General features: G+C 42.4%; 2 protein-coding genes across 6 annotated transcripts in view; both read right to left on the reverse strand.

Moving 5' to 3' along the window:
- LOC143987871 (peptidoglycan recognition protein 3-like) overlaps window positions 1–13221 on the reverse strand; it is an 87524-nt gene extending 74303 nt beyond the window's left edge. Inside the window, exons 1-2 of the mRNA XM_077487023.1 lie at window positions 13116–13221; window positions 1515–1599 (exon numbers count right to left, since the gene is read on the reverse strand). Of these exons, the coding sequence (XP_077343149.1) occupies window positions 1515–1569 (55 nt within the window). The 5' untranslated portion in view covers window positions 1570–1599; window positions 13116–13221. The remainder of the gene's footprint in view (window positions 1–1514; window positions 1600–13115) is intronic.
- A 12157-nt stretch (window positions 13222–25378) lies between these two features.
- Window positions 25379–27048, reverse strand: part of LOC143986295 (uncharacterized) — a 50649-nt gene continuing 48979 nt past the window's right edge. For all 5 annotated transcript variants that reach the window (XM_077484781.1, XM_077484780.1, XM_077484782.1 and 2 more), the window contains one exon: window positions 25379–26373. In XM_077484781.1, coding sequence (XP_077340907.1) covers window positions 25413–26373 — 961 coding nt within the window. In that variant the 3' untranslated portion in view covers window positions 25379–25412. The remainder of the gene's footprint in view (window positions 26374–27048) is intronic.

The following is a 27048-nucleotide window of genomic DNA, read 5'->3' on the forward strand; positions in this document are numbered from 1 at the left end:
CTAGTTACCACAAATAACTGCCCCATGATTCCTTAGCCTTACGTTATAGCAATGTACATTTTGAGTCACTTTTGCCCTGTTTTTAGACCTAGAGGAGGGATGCCCATAGAGCTGACTGTCTTGAGCTCCATACACACTATCAGTTTTTCTGTTGAGTATTTCCTTCAGGTTTACCAAAACCATGTAGTGCAAGGGCCTGCCTGATTGCATAGAAATTGAAACTCCTAAGGTTTGACCTCATATTATATGGTTTTGGTAAATCTGAAGGAAAAACTCAGCAGAAAAACTGATAGTGTGTATGGGGCTTTATATACACTATATTACCAAAAGTATTGGGACACCTGCCTTTACATGCACATGGCATCCCAGTCTTAGTCCGTAGGGTTCAATATGGAGTTGGCCCACCCTTTGCAGGTATAACATCTTCAACTCTTCTGGGAAGGCCGTCCACAAGGTTTTAGGAGCGTGTCTAGGGGAATGTTTGACCATTCTTCCAGAAGCGGATTTGTGAGGTCAGGCACTGATGTTGGACAAGTAGGCCTGGCTCGCAGTCTCCACTTTACTTCATCCCATAGTTTTTCTATTAGGTTGAGGTCAGGACTTTGTGCAGGCCAGTCAATTTCCTCCACCCCAATCTCGCTCATCCAAAATGTCTTGGTATGCTGCCACCTTAAGCATTCCCTTTATTGGAACTAAGGGGCCAAGCCCAACCCCTGAAAAACAACCCCCACACCATAATCTCCCCTCTACCAAATTATTTTCACCAGTGCACAAAGCAAGGTCCATAAGGACATGGATGAGCAAGTTTGGGATGGAGAAACTCGACTGGCCTGCACAGAGTTCTGACCTCCATCTTTGGGATAAAGTAAAGTGGAGACTGCAAGCCAGGCTTTCTTGTCCACATCAGTGGAAGCAGATGGCTTTCCCTGCTTCTCCTCCAGGCCAATCCGGGTTCTTCTCCTTCCGGCTAATCCAGGTTTAAGAGCCGGGTGGAGAAGCAGGAAGGCAATAGCGAATGTTGATTCGCTACTGTCACACAAGTGGGTGGGCTCAGAACGCAGTGCTCTGCCCCTGAGCCTAAACTTTTGCAAACAATTAGCGCCTTCTAAAAAAAATCTAATTGAAATCCATGCATCCGGCGCCCCACATGGAGATTAGGGGCCGGCCGCATGGAGATTAAGGGGGTGGCGCCCCTGTGCCCCTTACAGAGTGCCGCGGCTGTCAGTCACCATGACAGAAAAGGTTTATCTGCCACATTTTTTATGCCAAAGCTATCTACATAATACACTGGTTGCAGTGATACTATATCACAGCAACCAGTATCTTACTTTCCTTTTGGGGTACAAAGGTTGACCATATGTCTTTCTTAGTGGAGCTCATGTCTGGCATTGCATGTCTCTCTGATACCTCTAATGTTATTGACTGAAAAAGGTGAGAAATGAGAGCCTGGAGACAAGTTGGCCATTTGTACCGGGTCCAAAATATAACAAAAAGGGAAATGACTGATCACTTACTTTGAGCATGTATAGTAGTGCAGAACACCGCCAGAAGGATGATCCAACGGGTCATGGTGACACCAAGGCACAGAGTCAGAATACCCTGTAAGGGGAAAGGGCCATTATCAATAAATTCAAGCCCCTATACAACAAGATGAACAAATACAGACTAACAACTTTGGTATTTACAGTGATACAATGGTTCCAGTTTCTAATGTCTTGTACACACAATCGGAAATTCTGTCAGCAAAAGTCGGATGTGAGGTTTTGGATGGAAATTGCGACCACGTGTATGCTCCATCGGACTTTTGCTGGCGGAATTCCCGCCAGCAAAAGATTGAGAGCAGGTTCTCTATTTTTCCGACAGAAAAAGTTCCGATCAGAAATTCCGATCGTCTATAGCAATTCTGACAGGAAAAATCCCTACGCATGCTCGGAAGCATTGAACTTCATTTTCTCGGCTCGTCGTAGTGTTGTACGTCACCGCGTTCTTGACGGTCGAAAGTTCAGAGAACTTTTGTGTGACTGTGTGTATGCAAGCCAAGCTTGAACAGAAAAACCATCCAAGATTTTTCCGACAAAAACTCAGATCGTGTGTACGCGGCATAAGCCTAGCCATATATTATACAATTTTATTGTACAATTTCCCTTTATATTTACCAAAACCATCTAATGTGAGGTCCAACCTAAACATTTTAAATGTGTATGCAATCAGGCAGGCCTTTGTACTACATAGTTGCAGGTAAATCTAATGCCCTGTACACACGGTTGGAAATTCAGACGGAAAGTGTCCGATCGGATTATATTGTCGGAAAATCCGATTGTGTGTGAGCTTTATCGGAATTTTTCCATCGGAAATACACATGGAAAAAAATTGAGAGCAGGATCTCAAATTTTCCAACAAAAAAATCAGAGCGGACTTTTTCCGATCGTTTGTAGAGAACTCCGATCGGACAAAGTGCCACGCATGCTCAGATCAAATTACGAGACCAAAACTATTGGATATTAGCCGCAACGTAGTCCCATCGGATGAACGAACGTCATCACGTTCTGAGCGATCGGATTTTCCGACAACTTTGTCCGACTGTGTGTATACAACACCAGTTTCGGACAAAATCCGTCAGAAAAAATCAGATGGATTTTGTGGTCGGAATGTCCGACCGTGTGTACAAGGCATAAAGGAAATTGAATAAGACAATTGTATAATGTATGGCCTGCTTAACGGTTTATTCACATGGGCAGCAGACTCTATCTTCCCTGAAAAGAAGCCTGTGTAATGCTTGTAGATGAGATTATACAATCTCTTTTCATTACCCATTAACCGCTTCCCTACCGGGCACTTTTACCCCCTTGCTGAACCAGGCCAATTGCTGTTACACTTTGAATGACAATTATGTGGTCATGCAACACTGTACTCAAAATAAATTTTTATTATTTTGTTTACATAAATGGAGTTTTCATTTGGTAGTATTTAAAGCGGAGGTCCACCCTAAAGTGGACCTTCCGCTCATTGGAATCCTCCCCCCCTCCGGCGCCACAATTGGCACCTTTCAGGGGGGAGGGGGGTGCAGGTACCTGTACAGTGCAGGTATCTGCATCCACTTACGGGATAGCTCTCTGCGGAAAGGGGCGTAGATTACGCCCCTTTCCGAAAGTCCCCCGCTGCCTGCTGGGAAACACACAGATCCCAGAGGCAGCGGGTCCATCCTCATTGCGCAGCGTGACTCGCGCATGCGCAGTAGGGAACCGGGAAATGAAGCCGAAAGGCTCCACTTCTTGATTCCCATACCCAAGATGGCGGCGGCAGCACCTGAGAGACGATAGAGATAGCGGCTTTGGGTGCCGACATCGCGGGCGCGCTGGACAGGTAAGTGTCACTAGTTTAAAAGTCAGCAGCTGCAGTATTTGTAGCTGCTGGCTTTAAAAAAAAAAAAAAATGCGGAGTCCCGGCGGACTCCCGCTTTAATCTCTACTGGGTTTTTTTTTTTTTCCTAAATAAATAAAAAAAAGATAGAAACAAAGAAAACGTTTCCGTTATAGCATTTTGCAAATAAATAATCTTTCTTAACCACTTCAGCCCCGGAAGATTTTACCCCCTTCCTGACCAGAGCACTTTTTGCGATTGACGTCCTTTTATTCCCACAAATAGCTTTCTTTTGGTGGTATTTGATCACCTCTGTGGTTTTTATTTTTTGCGCTATAAACAAAAAAAAGAGTGACAATTTTGAAAAAAACTCAATATTTTTTACTTTTTGCTATAATAAATATCCCCCAAAAATATATATAAAATTTTTTTTTCCCCTCAGTTTAGGCCGTTATGTATTCTTCTACATATTTTTGGTAGAAAAAAAAATTGCAATAAGCGTATATTGATTGGTTTGATTGGTTATAGTGCCTACAAAATAGGGGATAGATTTATGGCATTTTTATTATACATTTTTAAATTTTACTAGTAATAGCGGCGATCTGCGATTTTTATCGGGACTGCGACATTATGGCGGACACATCGGACAGTTTTGACACATTTTTAGGACCATTGGCATTTATAGTGATCAGTGCTATAAAAATGCACTGATTACTGTAAAAATGTCACTGGCAGTGAAGGGGTTAACCACAAGGGGGCAATCAAGGGGTTGTGTTCCCTAGTGTGTGCTCTAACTCAAGGGGGGAGGGGATTGTGTAGGGGAAGAGATAGATCGCTGTTCATACTCTGTATTAACAGACGATCTGTCTCTTCTCCCCTCAGAGAACTGGAAACTGTGTGTTTACACACAGAGCTGACCATTCATCCACGTTTTAAAGTTTCAATCGTGCATTTGAATAAAAAGAGGAAGAGAGCCCATAGCGTAATATGTTTAGATTATATTTTAGAGCGTGACGAAACCGGTAAGCGTGGCTATAGAGACGTGACCTCTCTTGAATACACCACAGTAGCTAGCGGTGGGAGGATTTTTACACAGCGGTTTTAATTCTGATCAAATGTGAGTAGGTTTTTCTGTTTGCAATAAACTTCCTGTAAAAAGACATATTACGCTATGGGCTCTCTTCCTCTTTTTATTCAAATGCACGATTGAAACTTTAAAACGTGGATGAATGGTCAGATACCCGGGGGACGCCAGAAAGTGACACAGGGACTAAATACTGTGAAGGCTGATTTACCCCAGTAGGGGCAAAGGATCTGGTGAGCGCATTATAATTTATTTACACCAAATCGCACTGGCGATTTTCTTTGGATATCCTAACGGACTTGTTGGCACTGTATACTTATGTTTATAGGATAATAGGATTGGATTTGTTTTTTCCTTTTGTTTTTTTTGCATAATTGATTATGTCACGTGCGTGTTTTGTTTTTTTCCTTTTTCTGACACTGATGATAATTGAGTAGATAATTACACAAATACAATTAACTTTGGAACACAATTAGAGGCTGTATATGATATACACTGTAAATTTTGAGGTATAGCGCCAATTCTACCTGTTTCCTTTTTACATGTTTACCAGCCCCACTCAATTTTGGGAGGGGCATACCAAGTAGAAGCAGCTCTTACCTGAAAAATTATATTATTAATCACCTTGATATTAATTTATTTAGCACTATTCCGTAGTGCAATCTCTTCTATTACTTTTTACAATTTGGCACTGCATCGCTTTAACTGACAATTCTGCGATACTGTACACAAACCAAATTTGCATCCTTTTTTCCACCCACAAATAGAGCTCTCTTTTGGTGGTATTTGATCACCACTGCTTATTATTTTATTTTTTTCACCCTATAAACAGAAAAAGAGCGACAATTTTGAAAAAAAAAAACAATATTTTTTACTTTCTGCTATAATAAATATGCACAATAAAAAAAAAAAAATAATAATTATTCATCAGTTTAGGCCAATATGTATTCTACATATTTTGGGTAAAATAAAAATCGTGATAAGCGTATATTCATTGGTTTGTGCAAAAGTTATTGCATCTACAAAATAGGGGATAGATTTATGGCATTTTTATAATTTTTTTTTTTTTTTTACCAGTAATGGTATGCAATTTTTATTTGGACTGTGACATTGCGGCGGAAAGATCGGACACTTTTGACACATTTGTGGGACCATTGACATTTATACAGCAATCAGTGCTATATAATTGCACTGATTACTGTGTAAATGTTACTGCCAGGGAACGGGTTAACACTAGGGGGCAATCCAGGGGGTTAAACCTGTTCCCTCATTAGTGTTTATAACTGTGGTGGGGATAGGACTGACTGGGAGAGGAGACATATCGTTGTTCCTACTTAGTATGATCTCCATGCTGACGCTCATGCACGCAATCGCAGGTAGCATGAGCGGACATCAGGACCCCCACTGCGCAGCAGGCGCATGAGCGCCCCCTAGTAGCTCCTAAAGGGTACAACATACCCATATGGGGTTTTTCCCAGCAGTGCCATTCTGCCACAGTATATAGATGTGAACCAGTCGGGAACCGGTTAATTGCTACTCTATATTACCAAAAGTATTGAGACACCTTTACACACACATAAACTTTAATGGCATCCCAGTCTTAGTCCGTAGGGTTCAATATTGAGTTGGCCCACCCTTTGCAGCTATAACAGCTTCAAATCTTCTTGGAAGGCCATCCACAAGGTTAAGGAGTGTGTCTATGGGAATGTTTGACCATTCTTCCAGAAGTGCATTTGTGAGGTCAGGCGCTGATGTTAGATGAGAAGGCATGGCTCGCAGTCTGCGCTATAATTCATCCCAAAGGTGTTCTATCAGATTGAGTTCAGGCTAGTCAAGTTCCTCAACCCCAAACTCACTCATGCGTGTCTTTATGGACCATGCTTTATACACTGGTGTGCAGTCATGTTGGAACAGGAAGGGGCCGTCCCCAAACTATTCCCACAAAGTTGGGAGCATGAAATTGTCCAAAATGTCTTGGTATGCTGACGCCTTAAGAGTTCCCTTCACTGGAACTAAGGGACCAAGCCCAACCCCTGAAAGACAACCCCACACCATAATCCCCCCTCCAGCAAATGATTTTTACCAGTGCACAAAGCAAGCTCCATAAAGACATGGCTAAGTGCCACGTCCCAAATTCAACTATTTAAAGAGGAGTTCCAGTTACCTGTGGAAAAAATAAGCCACTCACCTGTCCCAGGATCCATTTTTGTAATAAACGTTACACTTTTTAACTATATTTGTATCTGTACTGTTAAAATGTTGCCATATTTATGAGTTCTGACCCTTTTAAATAGCTGATTTTGGAAGTGGCACTAAAAGACCATTTAAAAAATCTACCTTTTATCATTTATATAGCAAAAAAAAAAAAAACAGTGGTGATCAGATACCACCAAAAAAAATCTCTATTTGAGTGAAAAAAGGATATAAATTTTGTTGGGTACAGAGTTACATGACTACACAATTGCCAGATAACGGTTAGCACAATGCTGAATAGCAAACAATGGCCTGGCCATGAAGGGGGGGTTAAAACATTCTGGGGTTGAAGTGGTTAAATATACCAAAAAAACTGGTCTGAGAGCCTGCCTAAAGGCAGCTATACATAGGTTGAAATTCAACTGATTCACCAAGGACCAGCTGAATTTTGATCCATGAATGGCCACTGTGGTTGTACCGATCAACCTCTGTACAACTACCCTGTCGCGTTTCCCCTGCTTGATCAGAGCTTTAGGCTATAGCCTGCAATGCTGATCAGTGTATTCTTGTGGTGGGAAAGTGTCCCTGCTGTCAGAATACAATAGCTCAGCAGGGAGGATTTCCCCAATCCACATCGAATGTGTGGATTGGGGAATCAGGTCAGTTTTTTTAAACTGCTTAAGCAGTCCATTCAATTCATATCCAAATAGACAACCCCCCAACGATTTTTGGTAGATCGAAAGGAGATTCAATAGAAATAAAATTAAGAGAAAATAAAGAGATACAATAAGGATGGTCAGATTATTGCTTAATTCCCCATCAACACAGTCAGCGTTCATGAGGAAATCCCTACAGCAGCACTATTGTATTTTGCCAGCGTGTTGCTATCAGGGAATTGGCGTGTTGCTATCAGAACCCAGCCGACAGACCACAATAGTTAAAGCAGCCATACATGGTTCAAATAAGCAACTACTGGCCGAGATTCAAACCATTAGTGGGCAGGCTAAATGTACCAAGTTGATTGATCGATCAACTGGGGTACAACCAGCCTGCCCGATTCGCTTACGATTATCACAAGCAGCTGCTATAGCCGCTAGCAATAATCACTGTCTTATACCAGCGGGGACAGCTTTCCCCGCCTGCTCCCATCCCCTGCTGGGAAAAGACAATGATCCTGCATCAGCACTGTCTGTGTTGATGGAGGCATCAAGCAAAATTATTTTCTGCAACTCGTGGCTGCAGGAAAGAGATTCACTCTATGTATGGCCGGCCTTAGTGTTGCCGGCTATAGCCGACGGCACTATTCGTTTAGGAAAAGCCCAACAGGCTAGTTGTACATAAGTCGATCGATAGATTGACTTGTGTACAACTAGGGTGCACATACATGGATCAAAATTAGTCCAGTCCACCAATCCATCCTACAGTGATAGTTGTTTCCGGGGCTGTGGCCATTGGGGTGACGTTGTTCATACATGGTGGACGTGCCCTAGACTAATTCCTTTTTGGTCTCGTGTTTTTGGCCTTCTATTTACTTTATTTCACCTCCCTATACACAAATAAGCAAAGTTTGCCCTATTACATTGCCTAATTCTGGGACTGTTCATCTACCTAATTTTGTCCGCCAAAAGAACGATTGCCCAAGCCTGGAAGAAACCAACTTTTCCTTTCCAGGGGGTGAGAGATTGCATGACTGCGTTGATGCTCAACGAACAGATGTCTAGCATCCACAATAACACTCATGCTAAGTTCCTGAAAGTTTTGGAACCATGGCTGTCTTATGTGTTCCCTACGCTCCCCTCAGCTAGCTTAGGTTGCCCATGACAGATGGCCTTGATGATCCCGAGCCCTTACGTCCCTCCCCCTTTAGGCCTCTAATCCTGGCCTTTTAACTTCAGCTCTCCTTATCCGCTCCATACTTGTCAAGTGCACACTTTTTTGTTTTCCCTAGAGTCACCTTTCTTCATTTCTTCCTCCTGATTTCTGATCTATTTCCTCTTCTTAGACTTGTATTAGACATGTGCGTTTCGTTCCAAATTAATATTCAGACAAATTTGTCATTATTCAGAGATTCGGATATACCCGAATACCCAAATTATAGTTTACCGAATGCTCCGAATAACAAAACTAAATTCATCCGAATTTCCGAAATTGAAATTCAAATCAAATTTTACATCGAATTCCATTCAAATTTGCAATGTAAACATATTTCTCAAATCAAACCCTCTGTGTGTTATTAGAGTACCATTTTGAAATAATGCTGTTTTTGTTAAGCCAAATGTGATTTAAAGAGTCATTGTAATCATTTGATGAAGAATTTTTCTTTTGTCTGTTCATTTTGCTGCATTTGAATCAAAAAATAATATAACATTTTATTTTTGATGGATTCAAAAATGTATCGATTTAAACGTTTCGAATTGAAAACTTCGGTAAATTCGAAGACAACTCGAAAAAAGACAAAACTAATTTAGAATATGAATCCCGAATACGAATTGACCAAATCAACCGAATTGAACAAAACTAAATACCTAGATTAACGAATCTAAACAAAACTAATTTTTTCGTAATGCACATGTCTAATTTGTATAGGCTACAAATTGCACCATTGAATGAATATTGGTGGGCCTAGAGGATACCCTGCTGTTGAGGGAACCTCCCCAGGACCACTTGGCCCCCATGGCTTGAAAAAAAGGCCTATCCTCTGTTATTATACTGTGCATCCAGAAAGTATTCCCAGCGCTTCACTTTTTTCAACTTTTGTTATGTTGCAGCCTTATTCGAAAATGGATTCATTATTTTCCCCAAAATTCTACAAAATTCCATAATGACAACATAAAAGAAGTTTTTGTTTGAAATCTTTGCAAATTTACTAAAAATACAAAAGGAAAAAAATCCCATGTACAGAAGTATTCACAGCCGTTGCTCAATACTTTGTTGAAGCACCTTTGCCACCAATTACAGCCTCAAGTCTTTTTGAGTATAATGCTACAAGCTTGGCACACTTATTTTTGGCCAGTATCTCCCATTCTTCTTTGCAGGACCTCTCAAGCTTCTTCAGGTTGGACAAGGAGCGTCAGTGCACAGCCATTTTCAGATCTCTTCAGAGATGTTCAGTCGGGTTCAAGTCTAAGCTCTGGCTGGGCCACTCAAGGACATTCACAGAGTTGTCCCGTAGCCATTCCTTTGTTATCTTGGCTGTGAGCTTAGGGTCATTGTCTGGTTGGATGATGAACCTTTGTCCCATTTTGAGGACCAGAACGCTCTGGAGCAGGTTTTCATCAAAGATGTCTCTGTACATTGCTGCATTCATCTTTCCCCTATCCTGACTAGTGTCCCAGTTCCTGATGCTGCCACCACCATGCTTCACTGTTGGGATGGTATTGGCCAGGTGATGAGCGGTGCCTGGTTTCCACCAGACATTATGTTTGCCATTCAAGCAAAAGACTTCAATCTTTATTTCATCAGACCAGATAATTTTGTTTCTCATGGTTTGAGAATCCTTCAGGTGCCTTTTGGCAAACTCCAGGCGGGCTGTCAGGTGCCTTTTACTGAGGAGGGGCTTCCGTCTGGCCACTCTACTATAGAGACCTAATTAGTGGAGTGCTGAAGAGATGGTTGTTCTTCTGGAAGGTTCTTCTCTCTCCACAGAGAAACGATGGAGCTCTGTCAGCGTGACCATCGGGTTCTTGGTCACCTCCCTTACCAAGGTCCTCGGTCCTGCCAGCCCGCTCTAGGAAGCATCCTGGTGGTTCCAAACTTCTTCCATTTACGGATGATGGAGGCCACTGTGCTCATTTGGACTTTCAATGCTACAGAAATTTTTCTGTACCCTTCCCCAGATCTGTGCCTTGATACAATCCTGTCTACATACATTTCCTTAGACTTCATGGCTTTGTTTGGGCTCTGACATGCACTGTTAACTTTGGGACCTTATATAGACAGGTGTGTGACTTTCCAAATCATGTCCTATCAACTGAATTGACCACAGGTGGACGCCAATCAAGTTGTAGAAACATCTTAAGGATAATCATTGGAAACAGGAGGCACCTGAGCTCAATTTTGAGTGTCATGGCAAAGGCTGTGAATACTTATATACATGGGATTTTTTAATAAAATTGCAAAGATTTCAAACCAGCTTCTTTCACGTTGTCATTATTTTTGGTATATGTTGGCTAATTTATGTAGGATATTATATTATATGTATACATGTCTTGTGTATGTATTGTGATGTGTTCACGTTCTAGGACAGGCAGTTGACAAATCCATTTTACACATATCCTACATAAATCGGCCAACATATACCAACAATTATGGGGTATTGTTTGTGCAATTCCGAGGAAAATAATGTATTTCATCCATTTTGGAATAATGCTGTAACATAACAAAATGTGGAAAAAGTGAAGCGTTCATACTGCTGCATTTTGTCTACTTTTGTAATCTAACTTTTGTTACCACCGTCAAAGCCCCTACGTGGGTGGAACTATAGCAAGTTAACAACTTATTTAACCACTTGCTGACCAGCTGCTGTCGTTATACGGCGCCAGGTTGGCATGTTCCCGCAAATCGCCGCAGGTGTGCGTTGACTCCTGTACGGCAGGGGGGCCCGATGTGCGTGACTGGCAGCCGTAAAGTCCGACAGCCACCCGTGATCGTGGGAGCGAGATCCAGAATGGGGATCTGTCAATGTAAACAGACAGGTCCCTGTTCTGACAGGTAAGTTAGACAGAGATCTGCTGTTCCTAGTGATTATAAAGGTGATCTTTCTCCTCCTCCAGTCAGCCCAGCCCCCATACAGTTATAAACACCTCCCGGGGAACACACTTAACCCCTTGATCACCCCTAGTGTTAACCCCTTCCCTGCCAGGGACATTTATACAGTAATTAGTGGCTATTTTTAGCACCGATTGCTATATAAGGCTTAATGTACATGGGACGTTTTTACAACCTCTCCCAACTTGACAGATAAAAACCCACATTTAAAACGTTTTGCAGTGTTTACATGCCACGTTTAGCTGCGTTTTGCCGCGTTTGCGCTTAGAAGCGTTATATAATTTTTTTGCTTCTTTCAAAATAGTCATAAATGAAAACCGCCTGTAAACGAAACGCGGCTAAACGCTGGTACAGCACTTAGCATCTGAAAGGTCAGAAACTTTGCCGTCTGAACTCATTTTTTTGCCTTCAAAGAAAAGCCTATAAAGGCAACTGCCTAAAAACGACATTAAATGAGCCTGTGTACATGTACACATAAGATAACATTGGATGAGTTCAAGGGCAGCTGAAAAAAAGCAGCGCAAACTGCCTCTGAGCTTCCGTTTATTAGCAGCAGTGTACATGAGGCCTAAATGTTAATGGTCCCAAAAAAGTGTCAAAAGTGTCCGATCTCTCCACCGTAATGTAGAAGTCCCACTAAAAATCGCAGATCACCTTTTGTGCAAACCAATCACCTTTTGCGCAAACCAATCAATATATGCTTATTGCAATTTTTTTTACCAAAAATATGTAGAAGAATACATATTGGCCTGAACTGATGAAGAAATTTGTTTTTTTTGTTTTGTTTTTTTGTGAATATTTTTTATAGCGAAAAGTAAAAAATTGTGGGTTTGAAAAAAAAAATCTAAATTGTTGCTTTTTTTTAATTATTTATAGCGCAAAAAATAAAAACCGCAGAGGTGATCAAATACCACCAAAAGAAAGCTCTATTTGTGGGGAGAAAAAGGACATCAATTTTGTTTGGGTGCAGCATCGCACGCACGTCCGCGCAATTGTCAGTTAAAGCGGCGCAGTGCCGTATAGCAAAAAATGGCCTGGTCATCTTCCGATCTGTAAGAGCTTAACTGAATAAAAAATTTTGAAACAGAAATTAAACCGGTTCCTGCTGAACCGGACAAATTTTAATTCATGTATGGCCAGCTGAAGGCTGAAGGTTGGCCATGCACTAGTAGAATTTTGCTAGAAATATTTTATCTTAAGAACATTTGTTCAATTTTCAAGTCGATGTCCTAACAGTGAATGTAGTTTTCATTCAGGATCAAGTCCATGCATTCCAAAATCGAATACAGTATTAAAAGCAAACAAAATTTGTCAATTGTACTGAGAATTTTCGTATGAATGTTTGTATGAACGTTTGTTTGAAAATCTACTGTTGCATAAAGAGTTTTATATTGCAACATGTGAGGTCAGATTATGGAGGACTAAGAAATTAGAATCTCATCAGCTGAACATCTACAGAAAATAGAAGTAAAATGATGATGGCATTGAAACTCTACCATTGCTACTTTTAAATCCCCAAGACACAATGTTGTGGTTATTAATTATTTAAAACCCTTTAGATTTTGAGGGATAGAAAGTTCAACAAAAAATGAAAATGTATAAAACAAAGCCATCAATTATATACAGTAGTAGGTGTCTAAGGAAGCTGCAATGCTCTGCAGGGGTTTATAAATGTAAAGATAATCTGCCAGACTTGGCCAGTGTCACTTACCTCTCCTGGAATTCTCAGACAGCTCTGCTTCCTCCTCTCCTTCCCTTTATATGGTTTTCTGGCAGGGACTGGCTACTACATGATTACTGGAAGAAATGATGTAACAGCAACTAGTTTCTACATATGGGAATGGCCATTGGATTTTTTTGTTATAAATAATCATTTTGAAAGGGTCCATTTACTTGTGCATTATGTTTTGCATTAATGTGTGTTGCATTAATACAGCCCATTCAAAATGAATGGGTTATAAATGCACCCTAAGATGCCTAAAAATGCCCTTTTTTCAAAAGCAGTGCATTACAAACGCACACACTACAGTGCAGATGTGTTGCCGTGGTGCATTGGGATCTCAATCTTACCTCAAAGTGGGAAGATTATGGGCCCTGTTAATGTCAACAATATACAGTACATGCTGCTTTGTCTTTTTCCAAGCACAAGGACAAGTCATAGAACAGAATGTATTGTGTAACTGGAATCTAATCCACAGGTTCTAAAGATGTCGAGGACCTGGCTGTACTGTTTGTCAGGAGTGCCGTACAGAATTAAAAATCCTTTGATAGGCAAAAAGATAACAGAGAAATACACCTAAAGCCAACCATCCATGTTTCAGTGTAGTGGCTTATGCCACGTACACAGGACCGGACTTTCTGGCAGACTAGGTCCGATGGTATTCCCGATGGACTTTCGGCGGAATTCCGATGGACTTTCCAAATGAACGGACTTGGCTACACACGAACGGACTAAGTCCTGTTTCGAAAGTCCATTCGTTTTGAAAGTGATGACGTAAGACGGGACTAAAAAAGGAAGTTCAATAGCCAGTAGCCAGTAGCTTCCCTTGCGTCGTATTTGGTTCATCGGACCAGCATACAGAATAACGGTTTTCCCCGATAGGAATTGAGTCCGGTGGACCTAGTCTGCCGGAAAGTCCGGTCGTGTATACGTGGCATTAATCTCACTACATAGTTGTTGGTAAATTTGAGAGACATAGTACACAGATTTTGCAACTAGATTTTAAAATGCATGAACAGTTCGATGGCCAATTTCGAACATCTCTTGCATCAGGTGAGGATATGATACTATGGATGAAGCATCCCCTGCATCAAGTGAGGATCTGATAGTGTGCATGAAACATCTCCTACACTGCGTGAAGATCTTTATTCCTAAAAAACTTTTTTTATAACAGAAGAGGGGCAAAAGAAGAAACTCTAATTCATTTTGTGAAGTGAAGATTTGTGACACGGTCAAGGGTCATGCTCGGAGACCAGTAGCTATATCACTAGAAAGGCTCCCACTGACCAGCTGGGTAGGTACAAAAGCAGATCACCCTGGAATATTATACGGGCTTACCCGCGGTACAGGTGGAGGGCTTTCACACTGGAGCTGTGCGGTAGCAGGACGGTGAAAAAAGTCCTGCTAGCCACATCTTTGGAGCGGAGAAGGAGCGGTGTATTCACCGCTCCTAAACCGCTCCTACCCATTGAAATCAGTGGGGCAGCGTGGCTATACCGCCGGCAAAGTACCGCTGCAGCGGCGCTTTGCGGGCGGTTTTAACCCTTTTTCGCTGCTAAAATGACGATAAATGTCGCTAAAAATAGCAGCGCTTTACCGCCGAAGCCCGCACTGCCCCAGTGTGAAAGGGGCCTAAAAGGGGCAATACTGAGTGGTGGGTGGGGAGTGGAATCCAGAAGCGGTGCTTGGAGATGGGTAAGGGGCGGAGACAAGAACTGACTCAGAAAGGGGTAGTTCCTGCACCTATTTTCTGAGAAAAAAATCCCTGGTTACCTGTAATAGCCATTCAAACCCCTTTGTGTCAACTTGTGTGCATGTTATCAGGCCAACATCACCAGGGTGTGTGCAAGACAAGTTTGAGCCAACATTCTTAGAAAAAAATCGGAAAATCCTATTGTGTGTATGAGGCATTACAGTGCCTGTGATTTCAGCCATCTGTGACTCAGCAACCTGGAGCAAGTATTCCCTAAGCTAAGACTTGATCAGAATACTTGTTTCAGGCAAGTGGCCCAGATAATACTAAATCCATTAGATCAGCATAATAGCTGAGTAAAAGCTTTCATAGAACTTGAACTAAAAAATGGCTAACTTTAAGCACAGGATCCCTCATTGTATCAGACTTGCCCAGCGTCACGTAGGGCACCTGCAGAAATGAGTCAGTTAAAGTGGTTGTAAACCCTTACAAACCACTTTGACCTACAGGTAAGCCTAGATTAAGGCTTTCCTGTAGGTCCAAGAAATATCTCCTAAACCTATACGGTTTAGGAGATATTTGCCCGAAGACAGGCACCGCTATCTACGGCGCATGCGCCGTAGACAGCGGCGTGCAGGCGCACTGAACGCGGCTTCGTCAATGACGAAGATGCCGCGAGTGTCGGCTCCCGTGCGCATGCGTGGGAGTGACGTCATCGCTGCTCTGGCGAATCACAGCGCCGGAGCAGCGAGACCCACGGAGACCCACCAAGAAGATGGACGCTCGGAACTACAGGGGACAGCGGTGACTTCGCTGGCTCCTGTGTCAGGTAAGTGACACATAATGGGCTACTATGCGATGTATAGTAGTCCATTATGCTTTGCCTTTGCAGAGAATGAAAGAGGAAGTAAACCCATCAGGGTTTACTTCCTCTTTAAACAACAGAACTCTGACTTCTACAGTTTGGCACAACAAATCTCATTAGCTAGTATCACCAGTAATTTCACAAGAAGTGTGGTGGGATAAGTAAACGTGATTGGACAATCCAGGAAACCACAAGAGATGTTATGACAATTAACAGACAGTTATTACATTCTCTGCAGCTTTTTTTTAATGGGGTTGTAAAGGAATTTTTTATTTTTTTTTAAATAACAAACATGTTATACTTACCTCCACTGTGCAGCTCGTTTTGCACAGAGTGGCCCCGAACCTGCTCTTCTGGGGTCCCTCGGCGGCTGTCTCGGCTCCCTCCCGCAAGGACTCCACAACTTCATGCCAGTTCCCTCGCATGATGTGGAGTGCTTGCGGGCGCGCTCCCGTGATACAGCCGGCGGCTACAGCCGCTCACTGTATCACTCGGCCCCGCCCCCGGTGCGTCATGTCATTGGATGTGATTGACAGCAACGCGAGCCAATGGCTGTGCTTCTTTCAATCCATCCACTGTAACCAATCAGCAGCCAGGCTGATCGGTGAAGAAGATGTTGGGGGCGAGCGCGGGACTTTCGAGGGGTCAGGTAAGTATAATGGGGGGGCTGGGGGGGGGGCCAGTATTGTCAGATGTTTTTTCACCTTAATGCATAGAATGCATTAATGTGAAAAAACTTTTACAACCCCTTCAAGTATCTGTGTAGCCAACACTTCTTATTTCAGGTTTGGATAGAGAAAGATTAGAACCCCGTCAAGCTTGTATTGTTTTCTGTGTCTCCACTAGCATTGGCTGCTTGTGCTTAATAATGTGGGGAAGGGGGGGAGGTTGGGAACTTACACTGCATCCTCTCCCGGCGCCCTGAGCCCACCCTTTTTTGAAGCCAATTCGAGCCTCAGGCTCTAATCATATGCGTAAAAAAACATTGAAATCCATGCGTCTGGCACTCTGCATGGAGATTAGGGTCCGGGTGCATGAATTAAGGGGGTGGCACCCCTGCACCCCTAATGAGTGGGCCAGCACTGACCACTAGGTTGATTCACCTATCTATTTATTGCTGGGCTAGCCAAAGTCATCTCTAGAGCTTTTGCTGAGTCTCTAGCACTTTGATGATCAGACATGGAGGGGACAGCTATGATTACTAGAGTGCAGTATACCAGATACTTTATGTACAGTTTATATGTTTGATGTTAGTGCAGAATGTGAGTGTTTTATAGAATATTGGTTGAAAGTTTTATAATTAAATGTGATTAGGTAAAGAGGAGTTTTTGTTTCATTCGAGCGACTGTTGAGGATGCAAGAACATAGATGAGTGCCAGGTAACCATTATATATTGGAAACCTTGGTTTATCTGGTGTGAAATATTGGAAGCCTTGGTTTATCTGGTGTGAAATATTGGAAGCCTTGGTTTATCTGGTGTGAAATATTGGAAGCCTTGGTTTATCTGGTGTGAAATATCAGAGGCCTTGGTTTATCTGCGCTGAAATATTAGAAACCTTACTTTATCTGATGTAAAATATCAGAAGCCTTGGTGTCACGCTTACCCCTACCCCTAGCCTAGTGTAGATGGTACAACACTATAGATGGCTTCTGTGTTCTTCACCTATAGCAGCCCCCTACCAGCACTCAGTTATTATTTATTATACAGGATGTATATAGCTCCAACCATTTGCACATCTCTTAACAAAATAAAGGTACATATTACAGTTACATTACCATTTGGTACAAGAGGAATCAGAGAGCCCTGCTCATTAGACAATTACAATATAAAAAGGGAGGGCCAATTGATACAAAAGGTAATAGCTGTGGGGGATGAGCTGATGGATGAAGTAAAACAGTGTATTAGTTAGGCTTCTTTAACCACTTGAGATCCGCGCTATAGCCAAATGACGGCTACAGCGCGGATCTCCTTTTCCGGGACTACGTCTATTGACGTCATCCCGTGCACGAGCGGCCTGCGCGCCATGTGATCGGCGAGTCCATGAGACTCGCCTGATCACCGATCCGTGCAAGGGGTCGATCCCGACCCCTTATCACGTGATCAGCTGTCAGCCAATGACAGCTGATCATGTGATATAACGGAGCCGGTAATCGGCTATTATTCCTCCTCGCGCTGACAGCGCGAGGAGAAAAAAAAAAGCCGATCACCGGCGGCCGTGATCGGGACATCAGTCCCGATCACGGCCGGCCCTGCTAGTGCCCACCTGCCCCCTGCCAGTGCCCACCTGCCCCCTGCAGTGCCACATGTATTAAAAGTAAGTGCCCCCCGTCAGTGCCACCCAGCAGTGCCCACAGTGCCACCCAGCAGTGCCCACAATCTGCCTCAAAGGTGCTGCACCCCAGTGCCACATATCCATGCCCATCAGTGTCATCTACCAGTGCCCAGCAGTGCCGCCCATCAATGCCCAGCAGTGCCACCTATCAGTGCCCATCAGTCCCATCTATCAGTGGTACCTATCAGTGCCCATCCGTGCCACCCATCCGTGCCATCTTATCTGTGCCCATCTTTGGCCATCAGTGCTGCCTTATCTGTGCCCATCGGTGCCGCCTTATCTGTGCCTATTAGTGCCGCCTTAACTATGCCTATTAGTGCCCACCAGTGCAGCCTATCAGTGCCCACCAGTGCAGCCTATCAGTGCCCACCAATGCAGCCTATCAGTGCCCACCAGTGCAGCCTATCAGTGCCGCCTAATCAGCGCACTTCAATGAAGGAGAAAAATGACCCGTTTGCAAAATTTTATAACAAACTATTAAAACATGATTTTTTTTTTTTTTTTGCATTTTTTTTGTTTGTTTAGCAAAAAATAAAACTCCGAGCTGTAACTAAATACCACCAAAAGAAAGCTCTATTTGTGGGAAAAAAATGATAAAAATGTCATATGTGTACAGTGTTGTATGCCCGCGCAATTGTCATTCAAAGTGCATCAGCGCTGAAAGCTGAAAATTGGTCTGGGACTGAGGGGGGTTTAAGTGCCCAGTAAGCAAGTGGTTAAAGAGAAGGGATTTCAGGGATCATTTAAAGCTTGATAGATTGGGGTACAGTCGGACAGATTGGGGTAGGGAATTCCAAAGGATGGGAGAAGCTCTGGAGAAGTCCTGGAGGTGAGCATGGGATGAGGTGAGAAGAGAGTTAGAGAGCAGAAGGTCTTGGGAGGACTGAAGAGAGCTTGGTTGGTATTTTGAGACTAGGTTAGTGATGTAGCAGGGGGCAGAATTGTGGATGGCTTTGTAAATTATTGTTAGTACTTTGAATTTGATTTGTTGGGTGAGTGGAAGCCAGTACAGGTGCTCCCAGGTCTTATACACAATGCTATAGTGCCTGTCCACCATGCCACGGTAGACATGAAATGAGCACAGAAAACAGGTACTAGCAGTTGGCAGACAGGCAGAGTGGTCCACTGACAGTCCAGGTACATGGCAGGTAGGGTTGAAAATAGTCAGGGTCAAATTCTTAGTTAAAAGGCATGCAGATTTCAGAGAATAGTCTGAGTTCCAATCTGGGGTCACAAATAAGGGAATCTAAACAGCAGAGCAGTGCAGACAAGGGCAGACAAACAGGGAGCTTGGAGCACACATTACAAACACTATCACAAACATGAGACTGCAGGATTGGCTGGCTTAAATCAGATTTGGTCTCCACCCAGAGACTAGCTATATCAATCACCTTGCCAATGGACAGGCAGACAGGGAGAATGCACCATAGGTAAAACCCGGATATTGGAAAGAGCCCAGCTGCTGTTTTGAAACAGGAGTGTTACACGTTCCTGACACTTGGTTTATCTGGTATAAAATACAGGTAACCTTTGTCTAATTGGTGTGAAATATTAGAAGCCTTGGTTTACCTAATGTGGAATATTGGACATCTTGGTTTACTGTATATGGTGTGAAATATCAGAAGCCTTGGTTTATCTGGTGTGAACAATTGAAAACCTTGGTTTATCTTATGTGAAGTATTGGAAGCCTTGGTTTATCTGGTGCGAAATATTGGAAACCTTCATTTATCTGGCATAAAAGATCAGAAGCCTTGGTTGACCTGGTGTAAAATTTCAAAAGCTTTGGTTTATCCTATGTAAAATACCAGAAGCCTTGATTTATTTGGTGCAAAATACAGGAAGCCTTGGTTTATCTGGTGTGAAATATTGGAAGTCTTGGTTTATTTGGTATGAAATATCAGAAGTCTTTTCCTATCTGGTGCAAAATATTGGAAACCTTGGCATACCTGCCAAAAATATTGGAAGCCTTGGTTTAGTTGATGTAAAATATTGGTTTATCCAGTGAGAAATATTGGAAGTCTTGGTTTATCTGGAATGAAGCATTGGAAACCTTCATTTATCTAGCATAAAGAGAAAAAAGAAGCCTTGGTTTATCTGGTGTAAAATATTGCCAGCATCTCAGGTGGCTCAGCAAGAGATACCGTCAGACACAGCAGAGGTTGCAGGTTCAGATACCGCTTCTGATAATTTCCTTTAAGAATACGTACATATCTATAATTCTAAATTATAGGGAACCGGTACTGATAGAAATATAGGGTCTTTCTGGCCTCCTCCTGAAAATGCTAGCTGCTTTGATATCTACCTGGAACAAGTATTCCCCAAGCTAAGTCTTGATCGGCATACTTGTTTCAGGTAAATGGCTCAGACAGCACTAAATCCATTAGATCAGCATGACGACTAAGTAAAAGCTTTTATAGAATTTGAGCTCAACAATGGCTTCCTCCATGCTCTAAGCACAGGCTCACTTATTGTATAGAACTTACCCAGCAGCATGTAGGGCACCTGCAGAAATTAGTCAGTTGCACACGTTTACAAGTACACGTCATTTGGTGTAAAATATTGGAAACCTTGGCAAATCTGCCAAAAGTATTGGAAGCTTTGGTTCATCTGGTGAGAAATTTTGGAAGTCTTGGTTTAACTGTTGAGAAATATTGGAAGTCTTGGTTTATCTGGTGTGAAAATATATGTATATACTATTAGTGGTCTATCTGCAAACTATATATAGTGCAAAATTATGACTCAGTGCTGAAAGTACTAATTAAACCATATAAAGTTAAAGTGAAAAGTAATAGTTGGTATGTGCAAACTATAGGAAAACTATAGGAAACTATCAACGTAGGCCCCTAACCTGGAGAACAGGGAGTCGATCCCACTAATAATCGGTCTTCCTGGAGGATGAGTCTGATTTTTGTGGATCTTGGGAACGTAATACATGACTGGGGTCTTTGCTGCCTTCGGTGTTAAATACCTTTCCTCTTTTTTATTCAAGATACCCACATCCTTGCCCTTTTTCACATATTTCTTGAGTTTGTTTTCATATTCCACTTTCGGATTTTTCTTCAATTTTTTGTAAGTGTTAGGTATGCTTAATAAGTTCTCCATTTCTTTTTCATAATCTTGTTTGTTTAGTATAACTAGACCCCCTCCCTTGTCAGCAGGTCTGATGACAATACCCTTCCTTTTTTCTATTTGCTTAATGGTTTCCCATATCTTTCCCCCTTTGGTTTTCTTGACTTCTAGGTCTTTTAAGTCATTTTCAACCATTTTCTTAAAAACCTTTATATTTTCATCATGTTGAACCTTGGGGTTAAAGGTAGAATTATTTCTCAACTGGGAGTGCTTATCAAACTGTATCGTTATCTTCCTTTATGTGGGAGTTTCTTGTCCCAAAAGATTTCTTAATATTGAGTTTCCTCACATATCTTTGGAGGTCAATATACGTATGTTTCGAACTTGTCTAAGCCCTTATCGGGAGCACATTTTAATCCCATGTCCAACACTCTGAGTTCTTCTTCTGTGAAATTCACCTGGCTTAAATTGTATATGCCCTCCCCTACTGTCCCCTACTGTTCCCTTCTTCTTTTTCTGGAGGCCTCCTCTCTTACCTCGTATGCGTTTTCTGTTCTCCGGCCTGGTGTTCTGTATGCCTCCTCCCTTCTATGGTCCCAATGGCGTTCGTATTCCCCATAGTTTCTCCTTGTATTTTCGTATCTGGTCCATCTCGGGTTCCATCCTCCATTTCTCCTGGGAGGTCCTTGCTGCTGGTTTCTTACTGGGTATTGGAAAGGTTTCCATTCTCTCTGGGGGTCATATCTCGTATCCATTGCTCTCGGACCTGGTGGTCTGTGTTCCTGTCCCCTGTGAAAAAACTGAGTGGCGCACCGGGGACGAATGTTTTCTCTCCATTGAAGATTGCCACTGTTTGCACTAGTCACTTTATTTTGTGTCACTGCTACCTAGGACATTATTATGGGACATTTGTAGTGATTCTATGCGATTATTTCCTCTGCATTGAAGATTGGCACTTTTTGCACAAGTCACTTTATTTTGTGTCATGGCTACCTAGGGGACGTTTGTAGCGATCCTATGTGGCTTTGAAAGTTTTTTCCCATGCACAAGGATTTGGCATCAATTATTTTTGTATGAATTTTTGATTGCAGTTTGATGTTATTATATGGAATCTATACTAATTTGACACAGCAGTGTCAGCACGTATTTGCACATACCAACTATTACTTTTCACTTTAATTTTATATGGTTTAATTAGTACTTTCAGCACTGAGTCATAATTTTGCACTATATATAGTTTGCAGATGGACCATTAATAGTATATACATATATTTTCATAGATAGGCTATTAAATTGCAAGTATATAATTTTGGGTTTAGCGCCATAGTCTATTATTCATATCTTTCAAACTCAATACCCCTCCTATATCAGGGGGCGGAGGTTTTAGGTAAAGGCAGCTCTAACCCCTGCAAATTTTGCTATCACTTACTCACGGTTACACTTAAATTTTAATTTTACATTTGTTTTCAAATTTCAGTACTCACAGGGTGGGTAGTCTGTAGCGCGACATTATTTATTTATTCACTTATCTGGTGTGAAGTATTGGAAACCTTCATGTATCTGGCATAAAAAAAAAATCAGAAGCCTTGGTTTATCTGATGTGAAATATTGAAAGCCTCGGTTCATCTGATGTGAAATATTGGAAGCCTAGGCTCATCTGATGGGAAGTATTGGAAGTCTTGTTTTATAAGTTGTAAAATATTGGAATCTTTGGCTATCTGGCGTGAAATTACTTACCTATAATTTGAAGGTCAGATTTTCCAGTGAGTGTTATTCCCACAGGTTAAAGCAGGGGTCCTCAAACTTTTTAAACAAGGAGCCAGTTCACTGTACCTCACACTGTTTGGGGGAGGGGTAGATCAATGCAGCCTGATCAGTGCCCATCAGTGAAGCCTCACCAGTGCACGTCAGTGCAGCCTCACTAGTGCCCATCAAAGCAGCCTCACCAGTACCCATCAATGCATCTTCACCAGTGCACATCAAGGCAGCCTCACCGGTGCCCATCAATGCAGCCTCACTAGTGCCCATCAATATAGCCTCACCAGTGCCCATCAATGCAGCCTCACTAGTGCCCAGCAGTGCAGCCTCACTAGTGCCCATCAGTGCAGCCTCACCAGTGCCCATCAGTGCAGCCTCACCAGTGCCCATCAATGCAGCCTCACCAGTGCCCATCAATGCAGCCTCACCAGTGCCCATATAGCCTCACTAGTGCACGTCCGTGCAGCCTCACCAGTGCCCCCTCTAGAGCGCTGCAACTGTATATGCATTCTATCTATATCGGCATTCATTATCGAGTCAATCCCATTTAGTAACACTCACCGAAGCTTGGATTTTGGATTTCTTCTAATTTACAGCAAAGTACTCACTTTTGTTGCCAGCGGTTTAGATATTAATGGCTGCGTTTTGAGTTTATTTTGAGGGGACAGCAAATTTAAACTGTTATACAAGCTGTACACTCACTACTTTACATTGTAGCAAAGTGTAATTTCTTCAGTGTTGTCACATGAAAAGATAGAATTAAAATATTTACTAAAATGTGAGGGGTGTACTTACTTTTGTGAGATGCTGTATATGGCGGACTCACAAAATGGGAGCTCAGCGAGTTGAATTAATTCCTTTTTGATATGCGTTTGAGGGTTGGTTGAGCACAATCAGGTTTTATTCTCAGTTATTGTTACATGGTCTTACCGATGGCTCCCCCTTCTATTTATAGGGAACATTTTTTCTCACCCTTTCTCATTTTCTTTTTAAAGTTTTCAATATCTTCATCTAAGGGCAGTATCTTGAGGGTCCAAATTTCTAGTTTGTCAGAAATAAACAATGCCCCATCTCTGGTGTCAGTGGGAGGAATTGTGCTTCATCATTGGTGTCATTGGAAGGAATTGTATCCCCCCATGGTGTTATTGGGCCCAATTGGAGGTGTCATTGGGAGGAATTGTACCCCCCCCCCCCCCCCCTTGGTGTTATTGGGCTCAGTTGTTGGTGTCATTGGGAGCAAATTGTTGGTGCCTCCTCATTGGTGTCATTCGGACCAACTGTTGGTGTAATTGGGAGGAATTCTGTCCCATTATTGGTGTCATTAAGAGGAATTGTGCTTCTTTGTTGGTGTTGGTGGGAGGAGTTGTGCCCCATCATCTCATCAGTGTCAGTGGGAGAACTCGTGCCCTATCATTGGATCATTGGTGTCATTTTTCCCAATTGTTGGTGTCATTAGAATTGTGACCTATCATTGTTGTAATTAAGAGGAATTATGCCCCCCCCCCCCCCCCCACTGGTATCAGTGTATGAAATAGTGCCCCAAGGGCCTGATAAAAGCAAGCAAAAGGCCACATCTAGAGACCACTGCCCTAGAGTACTGTAAGCACCAAACTTCTGATGCTGAAACGAAGGCAGGCTACACAGTAATTTTTTTTAAAAATATTAATTTCCTCCATCCACACATTTTGAGGAGTTCTAACAGTGGGGAGACTTCCCACCATCAGAATACACTGATCATCACTGCTGGCTATACCTGGAGGTGCTGATTGTGTGGAAATTTTCCAATAGGCTGTTTGTACAGAGGGCGATCAGTAGACTGACTTCTGTACAACTAGCCTGCCTACACATAGATTGAAATTCAGTTGGTCCCTCATGACCCGGCCAAATTTTTGATCCATGTATGGCCGGCTTTACAGTTCCAATGTAACATTTATCATAGTGAATCCCTCTCCTTTTACCCCTTATTTATAACATTTCTTGTATCCTTTTCACAGAATATAAGGTATCCTACAAATGGATGACAAGGGAGGAGGAACGGATGAATGTCACAATCACTGAATGGAATGGAATGAATGAGGTGGAGAGCGAGCAACCCACTATCATCTCTATACTAGAGCTGGAACTGTAAGTTTCAGCCCTAGAAGTTCGACATTTCCAGTACTGTCTGGTAAAGATGAGCTTGGGTTTGTTCCAAACCAAAGTTTGTCTGAATCTGGCAGTTAGCTCTCAGTGCCAGGCCAATGAGCTGTGGAAGAGAAATTCTCCAACCCACAGCTAATGAACACAAATTGGCGGGGATGATAGTGGCATCATTGACCTAATATGGGCACACGCTTTTGCCTTTACGTGTCCCGACATCAATATGTATTTACCTATCATGAACAGTTGTTGCTGGAATATTTGTTGAGACAAAGAAGCCCACATGGTAGGCCTTTAGTACCCTTTTCCACTCTGAATCCTTAAAATTGTTTGTATCTGCTAAATATTTTCCAGATAAATATTGTAATATACATTTTGTAAAAGAAGCTCCACAAAGCATCATTTATTGCTGTTTAATAGCAGAAGAAAAATTAAACATTCTGTGATTTTGCAAGCTGTATATCGTAATAATTCAGTATAGCTTTAGCCAAGACAGCAGCAAACTTAGGGCGCTCGGCACTTTCCCGAATCCACCTTGGAAGCTCTATTTGAATGGCATCTACTTCACCAGATGTTTTAGACCCATGGGTGGCGACAATGTGACCACCGGAAAAATAATTACCACCTTTGGGCCCTGGATTTGACGGTGAGGGGACGCTAAAATAACTTGCATTTTGCTCTTCGATTAATTTTCCCAAACTGTCCTTACCACGAAGCAAACTGTCGAAAGTGGTGCTCGGGCGTCTTCTGGACAACGAATATATGGAGGTGTCAGCAGCTTTGAAATTTCCAGAATCTAAGTTAGTTTTGGAGATGAGATAACCAAGCTCTACCCATCCTTCAGCATGAGAGTGACCATGAATGTCGATGAGCAGACCAGTTGACATGTGAGACTTGGCAGTACGAATAAAACCCATAAATTCTTCCCAGGCTTGCTCTGCTTCAGGAACGCCAAAAGCAGCCTCGTCCTTGTCTCTGTTAGGATCCAATTTAGACCTTGATAAGTTGTTAATAACAACATGAGGACAGTATCCTGATGTCAGTCGACATATCTCTTTGGCCACCGCTGATGCCATTTCTTGGGTATAGAGATCCTTCACGGTTGTAACCTTACAATTTGTTGTGTCTTTTGTGGTTCCTGTTGGACAGGAATGTACATAGTAACACATTTTTGTAGATTTTTCCCAGCATCCAGCATCTCGAGAAGGTATTGAAGAGGGTGCCAAAGAGCCTCCATGGGGAACTGTTAGGATTAGACTTAAGTTCCCAACCTGGTACTCGGTGTACTTGTTCTTACCAAAAATAACTTCCTGAGCACCATTTGTGTCGAACAAGAAGATGAGCGGGAAAACCAGCCACAACATTTTTGAGTGAAAACAATAGATTCTAATCCTATGAAACAAAAAATTATATAGAAATCAGCTTGACCGGTTATATTACAAAGTAAAATTCTTTAACATTTTGGCACAAAAAAGAAGCAGCAAACTCCAATAACTACTTGAAAAACACTTGGGTTTTAATACCCACAGTATGAATCTATAGGTATACTGTGGGAACATCGAATCCTAAACTCACGCTAAAGTAGCCACATGTTTCCATCTAAATGTTAGCTTTTTCAATATTTCAATTGTATCCACACAAAAAAGCGTTGTATGGTACAAAGAAAAGGATGAGACAGCTTGGAAAAGTTGCGTTTTCACTGGCCTTCATTTTTTTTTTATTCTATTTGGTATTTTAAAGGGGTTCTAAACCCTCGTATAAAAAAAATAAAATCATGTCATACTTACCTCCACCGTGCAGTTAGTTTTGCACCGGTCCTCCTTTTCTGGGGTCCCCCAGCAGCGCTGGTGGCTCCTGCCTGCATCGAGTGTCCATGTTGGAGAAACGCTCTCTTTTATGGACACCCGTGCGGGCACACTCCTGAGTCCTGCACCTGTGTTCATTCACGCAGAATGCAGGACTCGGCCCCGCCCCCCAGCGCTGCGTCATTGGATTTGATTGACAGCAGCGGGAGCCAATGGCTGCGTGGCTATCAATCGATCCAGTCAGGACACGAGACACCGGCCA

The sequence above is a fragment of the Lithobates pipiens genome, unplaced genomic scaffold (assembly GCF_037356315.1).
Source record: "Lithobates pipiens isolate NorthernLeopardFrog02 unplaced genomic scaffold, aLitPip1_a1.2 Scaffold_1, whole genome shotgun sequence".
NCBI classification, from domain to species: Eukaryota; Metazoa; Chordata; class Amphibia; order Anura; family Ranidae; genus Lithobates; species Lithobates pipiens.